The 20,489-nt window shown below is 39.7% G+C and overlaps 4 protein-coding genes across 7 annotated transcripts in view; 2 read left to right on the plus strand and 2 right to left on the minus strand.

Moving 5' to 3' along the window:
• Nucleotides 1-325: 325 nt before the first annotated feature.
• On the minus strand, nucleotides 326-6,412 carry LOC128260319 (vesicle-associated membrane protein-associated protein B). Its single transcript, XM_052993220.1, has 7 exons — nucleotides 5,980-6,412; nucleotides 5,707-5,909; nucleotides 3,493-3,645; nucleotides 3,312-3,421; nucleotides 2,721-2,948; nucleotides 2,543-2,647; nucleotides 326-2,130 (listed from the first exon to the last, which is right to left on the minus strand). The coding sequence occupies exons 2-7, from the start codon at nucleotides 5,768-5,770 to the stop codon at nucleotides 1,975-1,977; spliced, it is 816 nt and encodes a 271-aa protein (XP_052849180.1). The 5' UTR covers nucleotides 5,771-5,909; nucleotides 5,980-6,412; the 3' UTR covers nucleotides 326-1,974.
• A 677-nt stretch (nucleotides 6,413-7,089) lies between these two features.
• LOC128260305 (uncharacterized) lies at nucleotides 7,090-10,666 on the minus strand. Its single transcript, XM_052993201.1, has 3 exons — nucleotides 10,217-10,666; nucleotides 7,935-10,160; nucleotides 7,090-7,873 (listed from the first exon to the last, which is right to left on the minus strand). The coding sequence occupies exons 1-3, from the start codon at nucleotides 10,341-10,343 to the stop codon at nucleotides 7,380-7,382; spliced, it is 2,847 nt and encodes a 948-aa protein (XP_052849161.1). The 5' UTR covers nucleotides 10,344-10,666; the 3' UTR covers nucleotides 7,090-7,379.
• Nucleotides 10,667-10,926: 260 nt separating this feature from the next.
• LOC128260306 (N-acetylneuraminate 9-O-acetyltransferase) lies at nucleotides 10,927-19,292 on the plus strand. The gene is made up of 5 exons (XM_052993204.1): nucleotides 10,927-11,437; nucleotides 12,314-12,410; nucleotides 12,495-15,877; nucleotides 16,309-16,477; nucleotides 17,955-19,292. Exons 1-3 carry the CDS (start codon nucleotides 11,167-11,169, stop codon nucleotides 14,728-14,730), a joined length of 2,604 nt encoding a protein of 867 aa, XP_052849164.1. The 5' UTR covers nucleotides 10,927-11,166; the 3' UTR covers nucleotides 14,731-15,877; nucleotides 16,309-16,477; nucleotides 17,955-19,292.
• LOC128260299 (homeotic protein female sterile) overlaps nucleotides 16,411-20,489 on the plus strand; it is a 46,971-nt gene continuing 42,892 nt past the window's right edge. For 2 of the 4 annotated variants that reach the window (XM_052993168.1, XM_052993170.1), the window contains exon 1: nucleotides 19,187-19,292. The gene's annotated coding sequence lies outside the window, so the exon portion shown is untranslated. Of the gene's footprint in view, nucleotides 16,478-19,159; nucleotides 19,293-20,489 lie in introns of those variants that run through there. The other 2 variants (XM_052993169.1, XM_052993171.1) reach the window with 2 other exon arrangements.

Raw genomic sequence — 20,489 nt, forward strand, 5'->3', positions numbered from 1 at the left:
ATTCATGCTGTAAATATTATAATTGTTTTTTCTTGTTTGTGTTGTAATCTCCTTCCGAATCTCCCGATCTCCCAATCTCCTCCAACCTGCGACATCTAATATCCCACTTTGATTTTGCGGCCTTTTTGCTAGGAGACTTTTGGGCGTGTGTAGAGTGTATGTTGGTTGATTTCAATTAAGTAATGCAATTCAATGTTGTTAAATGTACCGAAACAATTGTTAAATTTCAAGTTCCGTTTCCACATTTTATTATTATTATTATGTTCATATATATTGTGTTTTTTCTTTTTTGCTACAGCTGACATCAAGTACATTTTGCTTATGATTTGCTTGTTTTTTGTTTTTTTTTTTTTGTTATTTGTTTTTACTTCCACGCTTCTCTTTTTAATTATTTTTAGGTTTTTTGTTTTCTGTATTTCTAGTTAAACATTTAAATACGAGTTTCCACATGCCTATGAAAATACAGCGATCATGCATGTCGGCGAATATATATTCTTGTATAAATCTATATACCCTTTTTCAATGCTTTGCAAACTATATATAAAAAGTCATAACCACAAACAATTGCAATGAAATATGTGTGGGAAAATAATTGTGGTGAAAAACGAGTTACCCGGTTTTTCAAGTATAAAGCAAGTTAATATGGGGCGGTACGGAAGGAACTAAGTGGGTTGTGTGGATCTATGGAACCACGGATCTAGTGTGAGCCGTCAACAATACGTGTGTGTGTGTTTGTTTGTTTTAAGTCAATGTTTTTTAAAAAATTGATTGATTTTGCTGCACCCAATTAAGACATACATATATATCGTATCAGATATAAGATAATGGATTTTCACAATTTCGCTGCTAATTAGGCTAGGGAATTTTATCAATTCGGCCTTGGCAAACAACACAAATTACATAAAGGTTTGCTTATAGAAATTCATTATATTCGTACAATATATATATATATATATATATACCTATATTCATGTGTGGGTGTCGTAGTGTAACCACTGAAATGACTAAAATGAAACTAAGTAAATGCAAATGCCAACCAAAAAAATAATGATTTTCTTTTATATATCTATATAAATATACATATATAGTTCCCGAGTTCGATCTCATTTCGGGATTTAGAGAGGGACAGAAAGAAAGTGAGGGAGAGAGAGATAAGACGAGGGGGGTGAAGCAACTTTTCTTTTAGAGAGCATCGGCCTTGCAGAGCATGTTTGTTTTTCTTTGAAGCTTTTCATTGATTGGTTTCCATTCAAGTTATTTTTTTGTTCTTTTTGTATTTTTCTTTGTTTTGTATTTTGCTCAAGGTTTTTTTCTTGACATTTGGTTTTCATTTCTTCGATTTAAATTTTACATCTAGGTCTTGGTGGTTGAAAAAAAGTAAAGGAAACAATAAAAAATATTTTTAAAACTGAAGTTTATTCTCGCACTCTCGTAACAATTATGTATTTGTATTTTGTTATGTTTACCGAAAAGGCATAATTAATTCGATTTAATGATAATTTTGGTTGTTCTTTGAAATACTTAACTTTTCCGTCTAAAAAATGCATCAAAACGAATAAAAAAAAGGTCGTGAAGCTATTCAAACTCTAAACTTAAGTATTAATATTAGCGAAAAAGAAATGCAATTGAAAATCTGAGCAATATACGTATGGGATCTTAGTAAAGTGTGGTTTTAAATATTTCTTAAGAGATTGCCCCTCTTTTGCGAATATACAATTTTTGTGTCTTTCTTGATTTTATCCTTTTCTCTGCTGTTTTCCTTTCTTATTTTTTTGTCAGCTTTATTTTCATCTCTGGGAGGTGTCCTACTTTTTGCCGATGATGGAATCCAATGCTTCTGCTGCTGTTGTTCATTCGTTGTGGTTGCTGTTGTTAGTTGCTGCTGATGTTGCTGTGAGATGGTGTTGCCGCTGTTCTTGCTTTTGCTTTTGCTGTTGCTGCACGTTGCATGTTGCTGGCGATCGTTTATGGCGTTCAGAGAAAGAATTTGCCCAGCAGGAGGCTTAGAATGGCCGCAGCAATGGCAATTGCAATGTAAAAGACCGGAATCTGCTTCTCAGCCAGAACTGGGGCATAGGGCTCATTCTCCTGCTTAATGGCCGGCGAGCTGCGGTAGCGTGTGATTTGATTCTGCAAAAGTTTGAAAATTGAAGATAGGTTATTAAGAGTTATTTTAAATGCCCTAAATACATTGACAAACAATTAAACCTTAAATACAACTGACAATCAGGAAATATTGTAATATTTAAATGTAAGAGAGACACTTCTTATTTTTAGCACACATCGTGTAAATTTCATTTAACACCAGTCATTTATTTATATACCTATTTATGGCCATATAATCAAAGCTCTTTGAATCTAAGACATTATTTATATGTCATAAACAAACATGCACGCAAAAGGATTGGCCCAATCATAATATATTTTAAGAGTACACCTTTTTCCTTTACATTTTTCATTGACAATTCAAATTAAACTGAAAATGTTTGATCTGAACAACTTTAAATTGAGTTATAACCTTTTATTTACAGACAGAACATACCTTCAAGTGTAGATTTTCTTTTCGCAGTTCACTGATGGATTCACGCAGCGCCTTGATCTCACCGACCAACTCGATCTTCTCTGACGCATCTGGCAAATTCGAGGGCTACATTTGGGGTATACATAGGAGTAGCGTTATTAATTTAAACTTTTTATGGTTTTAGTTAAAAAAAACTCACCATATCCTCACTGGAAAGCTTCTCGAACTTTTTCTCAAGCGCCTCAGCAATGGCTGAACTAGTGTTGGCGCCCGCACTTCCGCCTTCGGCACTTCCGCTTGCACCGCCGGTGGTACGGCCGATGGTACCGCCACCGCTGGTGTTCTCCGCATTCGCCTCGTTGTTGGGCATCTCGAACACGCACTTCAGCTTGGCGTCCATCAGCTGATCCGGCTCAAGTTCCTTCCACTGCGGAAGAGGTATACAAACAAGATTGATTAGTAAAAAATAGTTAAGACCTCCTTAGTCTGAGAAATGCCTTGAACTTGTATTCAGTATTAAAAGTAAATTGTATTTTTATTATGTTCCAATTTACGTTTCCAATCGTGTTGGAAATCTTTGAAAAAGTTTTTAATTTTTTTGGCAAGTTATATCGTTAAAAGTTTTAATGTACACAATTATAGTATTAAGGACAAACAATTATGAAAATACTATACGATCAACCCCACAAATGTGTTAACTACTTTAAGGATCATCATTAATGTTATTTTAATATCGGCCTAATATTCATACAATCTAACTGGTTCCCTTTGGCTCTCTACTTCTTCTTACCAATTTATTCAAATCGGTCAGATCAGCATCCATGGGTGCCAAAACGCTCTGCACCATGAACTTGTGCTTATTCTTCTCCTGCTGATCGTAGATGAATGGCTGCAGGCAGACTATATATGTACATTGAAAATCGATTAGTTTACATCACAAATATGAAAATAAATATTATTATAATACTCACTCTCCACCTGGGTCGTTCGCAAGGGCGGGATCTTGCCAATGTTTGGACGAACGCAGTAGCGCTTCGGGGCGGTTGTCTTGATCTTAAAGACCAGCGGCAGAGCCGAGTTGTTGCGCAGAGTCATGATTGTGACAACGGGTCGGATAAAGGGACCTGCAGCAAATGGGTCAATAAATTAAAACACATTTGGTTAATCGAATGCTGATGAAAGTGTAAATGCTTTTAATATAAAGAAAGAATGCTTCAATGACTATGTTCTATGTGGATCCACTTACCATTATCTGATAAGTTTGAAATTGTAAATATTTATCTACATTTTAGGCTGATATCTTAATATTTAAGTCATCAAATTATCGGAAATCACACTTAAGGTAGATGATATGTACGATTTGACGTCATGTACTTTTGACACATGGTTTAAGATTTCAGATTTTATTTGATCTTTGAATTAAAAAGCCTGCAGGCGTTATCTCACGTTCTATGGAATGCACCCGATTAGTCACACTCTATTGACGATAACCCCACCCAGCGAAGCCACCCCACTTTCGCACTTTCCCTGCTTTTCTCACTTTCCCACACTATCCCACTCTCCCTGATTTTTTCGTCACGTCACGCTCATTACGTCATTGGCCAAAGCAAGTTCAAATTAATTGAATTAAAAGAAAAACAAAAGCGAGAAACTGGCACAAAAGCCGAAAAAATAGACCTAAATATCGGGGAGTCGGGTTTTGAGTACCCTATGAAATGAAGTTTGGTTTTGACTTTTTGTGTAAACGAAAGTTATAATAACTTATGAGGGAAAGTTATTCAAACATTTTGAAGATCCTTTGAAATTGATTAGGTATTTAATATAATTAATGAAAACGTAAAAAATATATAAATATAAAAATATATAATATATAAAAATATCTGTAAAAAAAAAAACAACCAATTTTATATTTTTTATGCAAATACATTTATGTAACTATTTAAAAAAATTAACAAATTTTGTATGTAAATGTAAAAACAACTAAAAGAGTAATATTCAATTAGTAATTTAATTAAAAGAAAATTGTTACTGTAATATACGAATTTGATCGTAGAAAAACCAAATCGGAAAATATTATTATTGTTTTTATGATTTGTCAACAAAATCAAAAAACTGAAACAATAACACACAAATTGCTAGTTTTTAACAAGGTACATATGTATGTACATATGTGTTTATTTGATTTCAAGGAAATTTCATTAGACAAGTCGCGTCATGCATGTGTTTTCCACCCTCTGCCTCCCACACCCTTCGCGATCTTACGGTAAACGGGGCGGTGGGGTGGCGGGTGTCACAAAAGAATGGGGCTAAGGCTCACACACACATACGCAATAACAAATATGAAAATATTTGCGCACTGTGGGATTGCTATAGTAAAATTATTCTTAGGGATCGAAAGGAAAATGTTTTAGGAAATATTTATAAGTTAAAATTTGAGCAAATGTATGGTATATGGCTAAGCACTGATTGAATTCATTATTACTAACTTTTTGATATTGCATTTTCTCAATATATTAAGGAAAATAATAGAAGAAAATGTGTACAGGTGGATTGTTAAAATAAACAATTGAACTTCTCGAAAATAATTTATTTATTCGCATTGTAGGCCTTGCGTATCGGGCCCACTGTGTGAGCTCTTGCTGTCATATTGCATTGTTGTTGCCGCTGCTGTTGCGTTTGCTTTTTGGCCAAAATTCAAGAGTACAAGACAAGAAAAAAATTAAAATGGCCCATGACAAGTTTTCGCGTATAAAAATAAAATGCCAGCCAAAAAAACACAGGGCGAGCTAGACAGAGAGAGGGAGAGTAAGTGCAAATGAGAAAAAAAAAAAGCGACGCCAGCTGCCGGCATAAAAACAAAAAACAAAATCTTGAAAGAGGATCAAAGAACAGACGAATAAAAACTACAAAAAAGGTGTAAAAAAATCGTACGCGAAATAACAAAAAAAACAACGGAAATTATTGATAAGCAAAAAGTCAAAGAAAGTGAAAGAGATAGCTATATGGAACTGAGTGTGGGAGACACGGGAAAGGAGAGCGTGTGAATGTGTGTGCTTAAAAGAGAGCGAACTTTGCAGTTTGCTCTTTGCAACAGCAAATTGGAGGTGAATTGGTTTTTTTAATTGGTCGATATGCAGAAGGTCTTTTAAATATGTTGAGAATATAAAATAAATAAATAGACTTACCCACAAAACGCAATTCATGCTCTGGGTCAATGGTCAACGGAAGATCAAAATGTGGTTTGCTCATTGTGTTGTTGTTTTGTCTCCTATGTTCTTGTTGTTGTGATTGCTTATTTTGCTCTCTCCTCCTAACGCCCCTCTTCTTCTTTCTATTTGAATTTTTGTGCGTCCTGTTTTTTGCTTAGCTATTTGTTGTTGTTTTGTTGCTGTTGAGGAAATGCACACGAAATTGTGTTAAAAAACTTGCACACAATCAAAGAGGGATTTTTCGCTTACGTTTGCGTTTTTTGCCCAATATTTCAACGAAATTCGCTGTTTTTTCCGCCCTCTTTTTTTGTCTTCTTTCGTCGTTTTTACACCCGTTTCGCTCTCACAGGCGAAATATCGGTAAATTTATGCGACCAACACACACACACGCATTGACAAAAAAAATAAAGGAAGAGCGAGAGAGAGGCAACCACTCACACGCACAGGCTTTTCTTTTTTAGCAGAATTTCGAGAAAAAAAACTACGATCAACGTGCGCTTTTTTCACCGAATTTTCAGTTGATTTTCTTCGCGAATACCGTGTCCTTCTCTCGGTGTATTTTTTACGCTTCGGGCTCTTCGAAAAACTCCTCAGTTGCAAATGCAAAATGCAAAAAAGCCAGAAATTCTGTCAGCAGAAAAAACCGCTTGTCAAACGCATGCGTCACTAAAGCTGGTAGTTAGTCGATTAGATATCATCGATAGTTTCAAAAACATCGGTAGTGTCGATGTTTTGTGATCGATGTTTTATATTTATCCAATTCTTGCGCACTGTTAACTGCTTCACTGCAGTTCTTACGCACTCTGTTAGTATCCACTCCATTTCTTGCGCACACTCTGTTATTTACCTCGAATTCAAGCCATAGCTAAGACAAGCAAAGTTAGGGCAGTTTTCAAACAGAAGCTGTAACGACTGTTAGATGAAACAGCTGTTTGACAATTTTAGAAGGTAACATTTTAGGTCGTTCCCTCAATTGCTAAAAATTCTTCCTGAATTTTCAGGAATTCATAGATTCATACGTTTAGGGAATACCCAAAATGTGTTATTAACTTTTTTTTGTTTTGCCATCAAATACATCGATGACCGTAAAAATTGCATGCCATCTTGACCAGTCATCGATATTTTTCTTGGATATCGATTCAAGTTGTTTGACGATAACAATAAAAAATTAATTTTAAAAACTTTTAACAATGTCAATGTTAAAGTGGAAAGTATTTTATTTTTTCTTTTTACTTGTAAGACCAGAAAAAAATGTTAGGGTTTTCTCTTAGAAAAAAAATATATATTTTAATAATTAAAAAAAAACAAAAGAATAACTCGAAGTTGAAGAAATAAAATTTAATTATTGTATTTTTGTACTAGATTTTATTTGATGCGCATTGCAAAAGGAATTTGTTGTACAACTTCCAGCACTTAGAAAGTAAATTAAGAGATTTAACGAGAGTAATGGCATTGAAAATTAAAAATATATGTAATTTAGAAGATTCATTCTGCTTGTCTTTTTAAATGCAGGTTTCCGAATTCTAAGATTGTACATATTCAATCTTGGTGATTCATTAAATAATCCGAGTGTTCATAAGGTATTTGGGCGCTTCACACTATTCCAAGTTTTAGACTAGCGCAGATTTCGGTAAAAAGATCAAACCCATTTACATCGATTTCAAACCCGAATCCAAGGGGTTTGGATTGGCTTGTTTCTGGGTAGGATATCTGGTTAGAATGTTGCGATAGCGCGAATAGAAACCTTTGCAAGCTGCGGCCATGATTTCTTTGCGAATTGAGATCGGGGACTTGTTCACAACGGCCATTAAATGATCCCAGTGGCGGCGCCTTCTGTTCGGTTTGCCGTACATGAAGTGACGCCGAAAGGCGATCAAATAGCGCCGGAAAAGGTATTTAAAGGCATCCAAAGCCGACTGGCAGTTGGCCAGCACCACGGCCTCGCTTAATTCGCCCATAAGCATGTGGTCGGTGCGATTTTTTAGTATCTGGGCGAAAAGTTTGGTGGCCTCCGCTCCGCTGGCCTGGGTCACCAAACTAATGAAACGCCGGTTGTAATTAGATCTTCCCTTCTCCAGGCTGACCGCCCAAAAGTCCTTGCATCTCAACTGGCTCGCAAAATCCACGATTTTCTGACGAAACTCTGCAAAAAAGCAAAGTAATCTATCTAGTTTTCATGGTCGTTACAGAATTGGAGAACTCACCTTCGCTCAAAATCTGCAGATGGGGAAGATTCTCGCGCCAATAGCGCACTACTAGGCCCAGAGAGTCCACGCGGGCACGCTCAAAGGTGGTCAAATCCCAGCGCAGCGCATCTATGGTGGTCATCAGCTGGTAGATAAGCTTGATGTTCTCCTGTCGCCACTCGGGCAGAAGGGCGTGCATGGATAGATATTGCTTGGCCACCTGGACATCTTCTGGTTCTCCCTCTCCACTCTGTGAATTTTCAAGCTCCCTCTGAATACTTCTCATCTGTTGGCAGCCAAAGCGCTGCAGCTTCTTCTCGGCCGCCGAAATTTCGAAGAGCAAACGCAGGATGCGCTGAAGGCTGGCATAGTCCAAGGTCTCACTGAACGCGGCCAGGCCAGCAGCACAGCCCTCGAGGAACTGGGCCTGTGCCTGCTGCAGCTGCTCCTTTTCGTACGGGCAGGCGCCTTTCTTCAGGCAGACATAATACTGGCGCGACACCAAACGCAGGCCGTTGAGGATCAGCCGGTGGCCATACAATGAGAGAAGGAAACGGGAGGCGTTCGCCTTCATCAGCAGCTGGTCGTCCAGCAACAGTTCCCTGACACAGTGGCTCATCTGGTTAACAGCATGGTGGGCACAATTGCAGGCTACGCGCCAGAAGAGCGCTCCATAGCGCTGGTGCGTCATGCCCAGACGGGCGAAATCAAGCCACGTTTTCTCCGCATTCTCATAGCACAGAGTGAGGAACTCGTCCAGCGGGAATGCCGTGTCAATCTGCAAGCGATTGAAGAAGCGTACGCGCCGGTTCTGATGATCCGGTGCCTCAAACTTAAAGCCACCCGTTGTCACTTTGAGCGCATCGCGCATTTGCAGAAAATTGATCTTTTCGTTTAAGCTTAATTGCTGATACAGCGGACGCAGGACCAAGTTCAGCAGGCTGGCATACTCTTCCTCCTCATCGTCGCTCAAACTCATGGGCTCTTCCTCGTCATTCTCCTCCTCCTTGATATGAATGCCTTCCTCCTCTTCCGCCATCTTTTTGGCCTCCACCACATTGGCCAAATGCACCTGTATCATCTGGGCATGCATCGGAGTGAGCAGCCCTATGTGCTTGGCCATCGTTTCCACGCACTCATCATTGCCGTAAGCAATGGAGCGGTCAAAGAGATTGGCCAGTCCGGCGAGCAGCTGCTCATTGGTGGCCTCGCCAAGATCACCGTCCAGAAAGCCTAACAGTTCGCCAATGGTCAGCTCTTTGAGGCGTTGCTCAAAGCTCTTGGCTGCGTCCGCGAAGTTCTTCAGCTGCTTGCAGACCTCATGTTGCCCGAGATCCTTGTGTTGCTGGGCCAACTGCAGCATCTCGGCCGCCTGGCTACAGATTAGCTCCTGATAGCTGTAGAGCAAACGCGGCGATTGCATATCCAACCAGTTCATGTAGGTATACACGCTTACTGGCTGCAAAGCGCGTTGTATTGCGTCTAACAAGGCAAGGGCATAGAGTTGCAAATCTTTTTTGGCGTCCGTTGAGTAGCTGCCACTGATGTCGACGCTCATCTGGCTGTAGATGGTGAAGCTCTTGGGCTTCTGGTGCCCCTTCACATCGTCGAGAATGTCCAAAAGCAGCTCTATCAGCTGCTGCGTGGCCTGAGCCAGGTAAATGTCTCGCTTGGAGGCCGGCAGATCCTTCTTCAAGCGCTCCTCAGAGGTTAGGAGATGACGGTGCAACATTCCGGACATCAGGCTAATCAACTGCTTATTAGCTTCGGGCAGATTATGGTGGACGATGGCACAACCAGCTGCCTTTAAAACGCCGAATATCAACGGCAGGACATCGAGGGGATCCTTGTGCACGTGCGACAGAGTCTGGTTGAAGGCATCGAAGTACTGGGTGGTCAGCCAGCGTGGCCCGCAGGCCAGAAACTCCTCCAGCGGCTGCTGCAGGCCGCACTTCAAGGCAATGGCAATGGTCAGGAATTGCGGTATGGCCGGCAATTGGCCGCACAAATGGAAGCACTTCTGGCTCCACTGGGAGTGCTCCCCGTGCTGCTCGTTGGCCGTGTTAAGCACCAGGTAGACAAGCAGGCCGCGCAGGTGATTCATAGCCTCCGGACCAACTGGACGGGCCACCAGGTCATCCTTCTCCTCCGGCCGCCTGGCATGCGGCTCCTGGAGGATCAGCTCGTGCTCCAGACATAACTGCGCCACGCGGTTGCAAATCTCGTCAATGTAATCATCATTTCCTGTCGGCAAGAATAGGTTTATTCGGTATGAGAATACCTCAAATTGTTCCACTCACCGCTCCAATAAATAACGTTTTTAAGGCTCTTGCTGTTCTTGTTGTTCTTGCTGATCGCCTGGATGGTCATCCTCAGCTGGACAAACAGCTCGCAATTGTCCAGCGGATGCTGCTTTTCGATTATCATCTTTCCCAATTCGGAATTTCCCTAGTTTACCCTAACAATGTCTTATTTTTGCTAGGAACTACAACAATTTGCCTTCTTTTCTTAAAATTTAAATGTATCGATAGCGCGAACAATTGGCAATTGCTGATATCAATTATCGATAGCTCGCAGGCGTGTTATTATTTTATTTTTTATTGCTGATATTGAAATCAAATTTTAATTATTGTTTAATTGTTTTGTTTCTGGACTCAATACAATTTTTAGCTGATATAACGACCGATTCGTACGCTGAACAAACTCAAATGCTACATTTTTATGAGAAGTCAGTGAAGTCATTTTAATGAGAAGTCAGTGAAGTCTCAGTTTGCTTTGTTTTTTGTTTGTAATGTAGTCACAAAAGTTTTACTATGTCTTGAATATACCAAATCATGCTTATTTTACAAGCCATCTATTTATTTTAAAATCATTTTCGAAATTTTATTTTATTTGAATGAACAAAATGTTACATTTATGCCTCCTATAAAACGGTGCATTATTCGAATTGTTCTTTTTAGCCATTCAACCAGAAACGTCGACACATCAGCTGTTCGGCGATAGGCGATAGTAGCGCGGCGGGGGCGGCGGGCGATAGACGGCGGTTGCCTATCGGCCGGCGAAGCAAGAGACTTTGTCTAAAAAACTTTAAAATTAAAAAATAAAAGCGAAATAGACAGCAAAAGAGGAGGAGACGGTGTCCGCGAAACCAGCGAAATTGGGCTAAGACCATGCCCATGCATCTGGCCAACTTTTCTGTAACATTATAGGCCAAATTGTAGGAAGAGGAAGAGGAGGAGGCTTATAAATTATGGAGCTACGCGAATTGCGCGGTGGAAATGGAGGAAATGGAGGAAATGGAGGAGGAGCAGGTGCACCTGGAGCACCAGGATCCTCTGGCAATGGAGCCCCCAGTCCCGAGCTCGGTGACATATGCATTGGAGGCGCCGCCGGTGGACAACGGATGCCCACCAAAGCGGATATATTTATGGAGCAACTGAACGCGACCAATGCCAAAAAGGTGGCTCTTCTCTTGGTCCTCGGATTCATCGTATATCACGGCCTGCTCAATTGGAATTATGGTGGGTCCAACGTTAAAAGTGTGCAGCCCATACATATTAATCCGATCCTGCGACCATATTCCGTGAAATATTCAAACAAAACTTATTTATCATTTGTTTTGTAAAGATCTCGACTTGTTGGCCTCACATCCCCATATTACCTAAAATCCATAGTCATGTCCATTCCAGGGTGAATTTGAATATTTTCTATCTATCTATCACAAAATATAAAAAAATCCCTTTTAAATTCGATGTTTGATAATAACTTAACATTTATTAGATCAACAATTCTCACAGCATTTGACCAACATAAACCTATAAATATAATAAACTTAAACTAAAGGCCATTTGACTTTAAGCCATACGAATTAGTATACTAAGATTTAAATCATTTTATTAACCATACGATAAGCATAAATTCTTTGTTTGCCTGATAGTCAGTTTATTAATTCAAACAGGCTTAGTCTATATATGCCGACTATGTTTTTCATAATATTGAATGAATCAGCAGAGATAAGAAAATAAAACTTGAACAAATGAACAAGATATTTGACAAGTCTGTCTTAAACAGATTTTTTAGATATGGATTTATGTGTTTATTTTGATAATCATTTTAAAGCTTATAGAAAATCTTAAAATAATGTTTGTTGAGAGCTGACAAATTTGCCTTTATGAATGAATAGTTTAATATCCGTATTTTAAACTCGTATTAGGTCGCTTATGTTTTAGAAAAAAAAAACACATTAACCATACTTGTTTAAGGAACTTAAAGCCGAAATACGCCATAAAATGATTGCAATTAGGGATAAGTGAAAGAGGCCAACTAGATATTCGGTATATGTTCGTGTTCACTCCTCCACCGATATTGATTTGTTCCGTTTGCCCGTACTCCCGCAGGCAGTGACTCCTGCCAGTGGCTGCTGTCCAAGGGCCGTTTCAAGGGCGACAACGAGTGGCAGCCGTACGGCTGCATGGTGCACAAGTACTCCCTCACGTGAGTAATCAACACAGATAACCCATATAACCCAGCCCCCAATTAATGAGTCACCAGCCTAACCGAAAATCGTGTCATTTACAGCGATACCCGGCGCTGTTTGCGTTACTTGGCCTTCTTCGACAACAAGAACAACTTTGTGTTCATTGGCGACGAGAGTGTGCGGCTGCTCTACGAGCGATTTGTGGAGCAACTGCGACTACCGTTGGCCGCAGACGAGGTGCCAGATGACGAGGACAACAACGCCTCGGTGACGGACGGTTCTGCCCGTTTCGAGGACAAGAAACTGCACATGCTGGCCCAGTACATTCGGGCGGACGAGGTAAGTCCGACGCTGGTGGAGCAGCTGTACCGTCTGGAGGCCGAGAAGCAGTTGTCCTCCGTGTACGTGGTGGGTTTCACCTATGCCAGTCTGCTGGCCGGCAACACCACCGACGATGTGTTGCGCCAGTATGCCGCCAATCTCACCCTTCTGGTTGCCCCATTCCATCGCCTGGTGGCTCAAACATCGCGTGTCCTTTGGAAGCTGGCCGATCGCGTGGACGAGGAGAAATTACCGGCGCATTGGAAGCTACTGCAGAACGAGCACATCGATCGCTTGAATCATGTGGCCAGGGGTGTTTTCCGCTACACGGAGGCCAGCGTTTGGGAGTCCGCCTGGCACATAGCCAACGGCCTGCTCGACAACGCCGTCGATGGCCATCAACTGTGCGCCCATGGCCAGCGGCTGGAGGTTCAGCTGCTGTGGAACATGTACTGCAACGACTATATGAACTACAATGACGGCACCTGCTGCAGCAGCGCCGAGCCGCACACCACGCTGCAAATAGTGGCCTACGCCCTGTTTGGCGTCTGCATGACCCTCGTGTGCGGGATGTGCCTGCGCAGATGGCTGCTCCATCTGCGTGGCCAGACCCTGTATGTGCCATTGCAGCAGCAACAGCAGCAGCATCAGCATCTGCACCAGCAGCAATCCAACGGAGGAGCACCTAGCAATGCCTTATCCGCCCTGATGACCGACTATGGCACACCCATGGTGGCACTATCACTGCTTGGCCTTATTCTGGCCTATTTCTACCTCTGCGATCGCACCAATTTCTTTATGAAAGAGAACAAATACTACTCGGAGTTCAGCTTCTGGATACCGGTGGGCTATGTCTTCGCATTGGGCCTGTTCTTCACGGAGGACTCGAGGTTCACCAAAGTCCTGAACCGAGACCAGACGGACGAGCTGCGTGGCTGGATACTGCTGGTAGTGCTGATATACTATATGACCGGAGCCCAGCGAGTGCTGCCCATTCACATGCACATCAAGCTGCTAATCTCCGGCTACTTCTTCCTCACCGGCTACACACACTTCACGCACATGTGGCAAACGGGCGGCAATGGATCGCTGTTCGTGCGCTTCTTTCAGGCCATGTTCCGCGCGAACTTTCTCAGTGTGCTGCTGTGCTTCTGCATGAACAGGCCCTATCAGTTCTATTACTTTGTGCCACTGCTCTCGTTCTGGCTGTGCGTTGTCTACTTTGTGCTGGCGCTGCCGCCACGGATATCCTCGGCCTCTGTGGACGCCAATCCGCTGCACTACCTGTATCTGGTGTGCAAGTGCATTGGCTGCCTGGGCGGCATCACGGTGCTCTTTATGTCGGAGGTGTTCTTCGAGCGCATCTTCGTGACGCGACCCTGGAAGGCGCTGTTCGTGACGACGGACGACGACCTGCATGAGTGGTGGCATCAGTGGAAACTGGACCGGTATACGGTGGCCTTTGGCATGATCTATGCCGCCTGCTTTCACATCGCCCAGAAGTACAATGTGTTCGACGACAACAACCATGGGAATCTGTTCTCGCGGAGAACCTCCATATCGGTCACATTGCTGGCACTGCTGGGCGTTGGCGTGTACACCTCGTTCTCGTTCCTCTGCCGCAACGTGCAGAACTGCGAGGAGATCCACTCGTACATCCTGTTCATCCCGATTGTCGGCTATGTGGTCCTGAGGAACATCTCGGGCATCCTGCGCACCCGCTACTCGGCGTTCTTCGCCTGGTTTGGCCGCATCTCGCTGGAGCTGTTCGTCTGCCAGTATCACATTTGGCTGGCCGCCGACCGACATGGGGTTCTGGTCCTGCTGCCCGGCTTCCCCACGCTCAACATGATCATCACGTCGTTCATCTTTGTGTGCGCCTCGCACGAGGTGCACCGGCTCACCCAAATCCTGCTGCCCTATGCCGTGCCCAGCGACTGGCGCCTGGTCATGCGCAACTTCGTCATCTTTCTCATCGTGCTCATACCCGTCGCCCGGTCGGACGGTATGTTCTGATCGATCACCCGATCCGATCCTGAGCGATCTGCAATCTAATTGCCGCCCAGTTATAGACCCCAAAGTATTCGATAGATAGCAGCCCGCCCATTCGGCAAAAAGAAATAAGTGCGAACACACGAGTGTGTAACTCAGGGTGGATCGGTTTTAAACGCAAGCTCAGAGTTCTAAAATCACTTTGCAATATCTCAATTCTTAACAAAGGATATTTAACTTTATAGGACCATAGGTCAAATATTTGCTTTCATTTTTCAATAAGAAAACCACACGTAAATTCAATTATATAAGTTCGTGTGATCAAAAAAGTCAAAACTCTTTTTAAACTCCTTAATATAATAAAGCAATAAATTTTATATATGCTTCTACTTCTATTTGCATTTGTTAAAATCGAGCCACCCTAGCTTATATAGTGCGTGTCATAGCTATAAGAAGTTATTTCTCGTAACTGGAACTTAAACTTACCTTAAACAATATCTCCATTTGCTAAAACGTATATTAAGCGACCTTAATTTTTTGATTGATACATTTTCATTTTGCGAACTTATATTTTCCAATGTTATCAAAATGTATTTAGAAAGCAAATTAAACTCGGACCTAGTTTATTATAATTAAGTTTACTCGAAACATAGTTACCTTAATTCGATTTAATTTGTAAGATGACAGCTCCCAAATATTCTTTGTATATTTTTTAAGCAACTTTGTTAAGAGGATTATGGCTTTAACTTAACTGCGCAATATTCTTATGGTTCTGAAACGCACTGTAGACACACATTTATATTTATAGGGATAACTTAGCTTTAATTAAATTTCGCACAAATTACTTAACAACTCACTCAGCCACACAAAAAACAAACTCACTCAAACACAAGCAGCGGCAAACCAAATGTATGTATAGAGCAAGAGAATAAAGCAATGGATATATACTTATTTGACACACTGTAAGCCACCGGGCGGAATTCATCGTCTGGGAAATTTACCACAATTTTCACACAAAAAAAAAAAACCACCAACTTTGGACTGGTGGCCACTAAACCCGGCCATCCTTTAACTTTTTCGCGGGCACAGGATTGCAGGGATTGCGCTAATTGACACGCTGCAAACAACCTGCAAAGCAAGTTTAAGCTGCATGGAGCGAAATAATCGACTGGTAAGAAAAATATCTATTGTAATGTAGAACATATGATCCAAAAAAAAAAACTGAAGACGTAACAAAAATCCTAGAATTTTAAAAGGGCAACCTATTGCCTTAATTTTTAATCATATAAAATGCATATACAACAACTATTTTGAATGTAAATGAAGTAAATTGTAAGACCTATAAATCGTTTATGTTTAAATGAGTGTATGATGACAATTAAAAAAGTTTTCTATTATCATAAAAAAATTACAATATTTAATAATCAATTAATAACAAATTATTCGATACCTCAAATAGTTTTTTCTATGTCCCATAGTTCCTTATTATTTCTTGCGGTAGCTTTATTAAATAATTTTATAATCGGTTAACATTTCATTTGCTAATTCACTTAATGTTTTTATTTTGATCAATCTTATTTTAACACTTAATATTTTTCTCAGTGAAAACGCAGGTGATGGCGATGTTTACGTTCCATGTATTCAACTCGTGAAAGTAAAAAGAGTTGTGTCCCCTCAGGATGTGTGAATGTGGATAAGGATGAGGATGTGGATGTGGATGAGGGGAGAAGCAGTAGGATTGAAACTACGACATTTCCACGTGTCTCCAAAGGTACATATTTGCATACATAAGTAGGCACACTCTTGGTTAATCGAGAAATTAATTCGCATCACAAACAGAAGTTTTTCCCGTTTAAATGGTTCAGGTTGGAAGGTTTTGAGATTTGTGGCTAGAGAAACGCAACACGAGACATATTTGGGAGTGTCATGAAATTCTATAAATTCTATTCTATTGAGTAAAGGGCAGAACGCTAATTAATTGAGTTGAAATATAAATACATTTTGTTCATTTTTATTTTCATTTGAGCTAGTAATGTAATGTAATGTCGGTACTGTTCAAAACAAATAAATGACCTGTTGTAATATTAATATATTAATGTAGATAATTTTTTAAATACTTTTGAACATAACATTCATTTGCTCTAGCTTTAAACATTTAACAATCAGTTTCAATTTCCGCGTTATATAGTGAATTTAAAACCCCAGAAGTCCAAAGTAAACAGATAGATAACATTTAAATTATTATTTATTGTATGATTTAAGTTAGTTTGTGGAAAAAGCACACTTAGCGATCAGCTTTGGGCTTCGGTTGGAAATTAAAAAGCTCTCTGCTGGCCTCAACAAGTGGCTTTTCCACCGCTTTTCCGCCCCCTTATACGGATACATGGAAGCTACCGCTTTTCCTGGCCGCGAACCAGCTCAGTATGCCGAAAATAAAAGAAAATGCTTTTGAGTGGGAGCTGCCAAAGCTTTTCCGAGCCGCCTGGACTCGGCTTTTTCGATTTATACAGTCATATGAAAATCAATAGAGACGTCTGTCTGCATTAAAAGTGTTTTCTAAGATGTGCAAAACTATTTTTATTATTTACTTTAATAAATGTCTAGTGAGAAAAAAAACACAACTCAATTAATAGGTAGGGTTTTTTTTTTTTAGTAAATTAATAATTTAAAACACACATTAAAATTATTTTATATATTCACAAGGCGAAGGCGAAACAAACATCAAAACAAATTATTACACTAATTAATTTTAAGCAATTGAAAATTTCAAATAATTTTTTTTTTAAAGTAGTCATTTTTGGGTTCTTTCTCTAGAACGTTGCTCAGTGTCCTTATTATTTTGCACATGATTGTAGCTCGTCGGACGAAAGCCGAGGGCAAAAGGTTTAAATTAAGGCGCTCAGCGGCGGCGGCTCCCAGTCAGCGGCCGAAAGTGTTTGGAAACGGTTCGTTGTCACTGCCACAGGAGAATTACAAGCCACAGCAGCACCAGTTTGGCGCCAAAAAAAAATCATTTGGGCGCCAAAAAATCAGTACAAAATTTGAAAAACTTTTAAATGTGAATAGTTTAAAAAAAAAAAATAGTGCCAAAAAATGAACAACTGCTGTGGCTTTTAAAGGGTTTTATTTTTTTGGCTGTGTTTCAAGTGTCAAGGAAGCGTTTTCAGTGCCTAGGCCGGGTGTTTGTTTTAAGTGTATAATTGAAATTCAAAATGTCCTTTTTTTAAATTTTTTTCTTGTTATCGCAGTTTACATATCAGTAAAACATATGTACTTACGAAAATACAAAGTGTAAACCATCAGAATCAATCAAAATTTTGGAAATCGACGTCGAAGTTAACCATCAACGAAGGAATCGAAGAACTCTCAAATCAAAATCTAACCGTTGGCGAAATAAATAAATAAATAAATCTATGGGAATCAAAATAAAGATCAGAATTTGATCATACCATCCTCTGAATAGAAATTTTAATCGAGTAGCAAGTATATTATATATTATCACAGTAATCAATCAAATTATTGTTGTTAATATCATTATTTATTCTCTAAAAATAATATTCTAAGTTAAGTCTGCAAAATCTTTATGATTGTGACTTTAAGAAATCAAAACCGATCACAATATACAAATATAATTCAAACTTTATTCACACACATTCAAGAAAAATATAAATTTATTAATGTTCCAAGTTAAAATCGATCCAAGAAGATCAAAAAAATTTATACAATTTAGCTTCGTGTTTGGTGTACTCGATCACTGAAATCTAATTGATCAAGAGTATTGAATAGAAACACCAAATCGAACTTACTTCTATACAATCACATACAACCAATTCATTAAAAAAAAACATTTGAGGAAAGCTATTGAAAGTACGCTGATTATTTTTAAGAAAAATCAAAAAAGTATTTAAGAGAACAACTATTTAAATGTAATTATTAATTTACATTTACCTTGAAACCAATGCAAAAACTAAAAGAACTTAAAAATGCACCCTATACTTGATCGTTACTACAGGGATCGATATCAGATTAAACTGATAACCCGATATTTGATCGAGCTGCTTCGATTAAAAAAGAATACCAAGCGAAATTCTGAATTATCGGAGTAAATGGTGAAGATTTTGAAATCCGATTGGGACGATCGTTTCTCGAAGACATCGATTTAGAAACTATTTCAATATCGAGATTCTAAACCCGAAAATATGAAATTAATCGATCAAAACTATCGAATTTAATTGAATCGATACAGAATCGAAGAAATCTATATTACACCCCAAACAACTGTACATTATTAATATGCAGACTTGAAGATTGAATATTGAAAAAAAAATCAGATCGAATCTAAAACCAAACCCAATATAAATACAAACTATAAAACCTAATTAAATTGAGACGATATTTTATCAAAAATATCGAAATCGAACGTTGTAAAATCACCCGCTTAAAGACACTTATACCGCGATCGCGTGTCGAAGCTATGCCGATATATGTTATTAAAACTGAACTCTAAGGACCTAAAGCCAGGAATGTTCTCCACGAGGGTTCGGAACCAAAGGGTACATGTGATCTAAGGACATCACCACTAACAGGTGAGAAGCTTTGGGACCAGTGAAACCAAATTCAATTCCGTTGTCATTAAGTTGTTGGCATTGCCATTGCTGTGTTGTTGCTTTCGTTGTTTCCGTTGTTATCGTTGTTATCATTATCATTATCATCGCTCTGTAGCTCTTACTTATGTCATTTGCAATTACAACATGCTATTGCGATTACAATTAATGTTGAGTACACGAGCGAGACATATAGTGGATGCAAAGGTACACACATAGCTGCGCAAGAGAAAGTGAAGCGGACACTTGAGGAAAGCTTGCTTTTTAGTGCCTTTTACTGCGCATTAGTAACCCAAAGTACTTAGGATACCCTTCTCTAGTTGGGCTTTTTGTTGTCTGGATTTTCGAGGTTTCGATTTAATTTGTGGATTAAAAACGCCGACTTGGGCAAAGGCCACCCTATCCGCCACCATTCATTTTCACTTGGGTGTGCGAGTGTCCTTGTGTATCTGGCAGTTAATTAGAATTGCGTTGGCCCGGTTGACGGCTTCTTGTTTTGATTGTGCCAGACAGACGCTTAGACAACTCACGTCTTTGCCTACAATTTGGTATTTTCTCCCCTCACATTCTATACCCACACCATACACTGGGCAAATTATTTCGGTTAACTCAAAACTGTCTAAAGACTTAACCTTTTATTTTAAAGTTCTAGAAAACCGTCGTCTGCTCGTTAACTTACAAGTAGTTTTTTAACTGGCATATTAAAGTTAAAAACCTGTATTTTAGCAGGAGGACCAGAAAGCGGGTTTAGTTTAACTCTTCATTTTGTTGAATGGGGAAGAAAAAGTCCTATACCAACCAAAATTTCGGATTGGATTGTTTACTTAAAATATTGAAAATAACCGTTAAAAATATCTAAAGTATTGTAAAATTAAATCGATCCAATTTTGGATAAGTATTAACATTTTTACCTCTTTATTTTTCACAAAAATGTTTTTGTGTCGATGTAGGTGCAGTATTTAATATCGATATTATTATCGAACAGCATCGACACGTTAATTATGTATCGATATTTTTCCTATAAAACCCTTTTCCTAACTCTGATTCGAAAACATTCTTAAAAAGAGTTTCTGAGCTATAATCGTGTAGTTTTTATCTGTGCACAGTTGCATACACAGTTTGGTGCGGCCCGAGGACATCGGTGTCCTTACATTTCGCTAAGAGGGTAACATCTGCCTG

Source organism: Drosophila gunungcola (assembly GCF_025200985.1).
Source record: "Drosophila gunungcola strain Sukarami chromosome X unlocalized genomic scaffold, Dgunungcola_SK_2 000021F, whole genome shotgun sequence".
NCBI lineage: Eukaryota > Metazoa > Arthropoda > Insecta > Diptera > Drosophilidae > Drosophila > Drosophila gunungcola.

What these genes read in the sequence shown, in the direction of transcription:
- LOC128260319 (XM_052993220.1), bottom strand. Translation starts at nt 5,770, where the DNA reads ATGAGCAAACCACATTTTGATCTTCCGTTGACCATTGACCCAGAGCAT. An exon ending in GCATGAATTGCGTTTTGTGG is followed by an intron (nt 3,646 to 5,706) that starts GTAAGTCTATTT and finishes CATTTGCTGCAG; the next exon opens with GTCCCTTTATCCGACCCGTT. An exon ending in GCGAACGACCCAGGTGGAGA is followed by an intron (nt 3,422 to 3,492) that starts GTGAGTATTATA and finishes GTACATATATAG; the next exon opens with TCTGCCTGCAGCCATTCATC.
- LOC128260306 (XM_052993204.1), top strand. Translation starts at nt 11,167, where the DNA reads ATGGAGCTACGCGAATTGCGCGGTGGAAATGGAGGAAATGGAGGAAAT. An exon ending in CCTGCTCAATTGGAATTATG is followed by an intron (nt 11,438 to 12,313) that starts GTGGGTCCAACG and finishes GTACTCCCGCAG; the next exon opens with GCAGTGACTCCTGCCAGTGG. An exon ending in GTGCACAAGTACTCCCTCAC is followed by an intron (nt 12,411 to 12,494) that starts GTGAGTAATCAA and finishes TGTCATTTACAG; the next exon opens with CGATACCCGGCGCTGTTTGC.
- LOC128260305 (XM_052993201.1), bottom strand. Translation starts at nt 10,343, where the DNA reads ATGATAATCGAAAAGCAGCATCCGCTGGACAATTGCGAGCTGTTTGTC. An exon ending in AAACGTTATTTATTGGAGCG is followed by an intron (nt 10,161 to 10,216) that starts GTGAGTGGAACA and finishes TCTTGCCGACAG; the next exon opens with GAAATGATGATTACATTGAC. An exon ending in TCTGCAGATTTTGAGCGAAG is followed by an intron (nt 7,874 to 7,934) that starts GTGAGTTCTCCA and finishes GCTTTTTTGCAG; the next exon opens with AGTTTCGTCAGAAAATCGTG.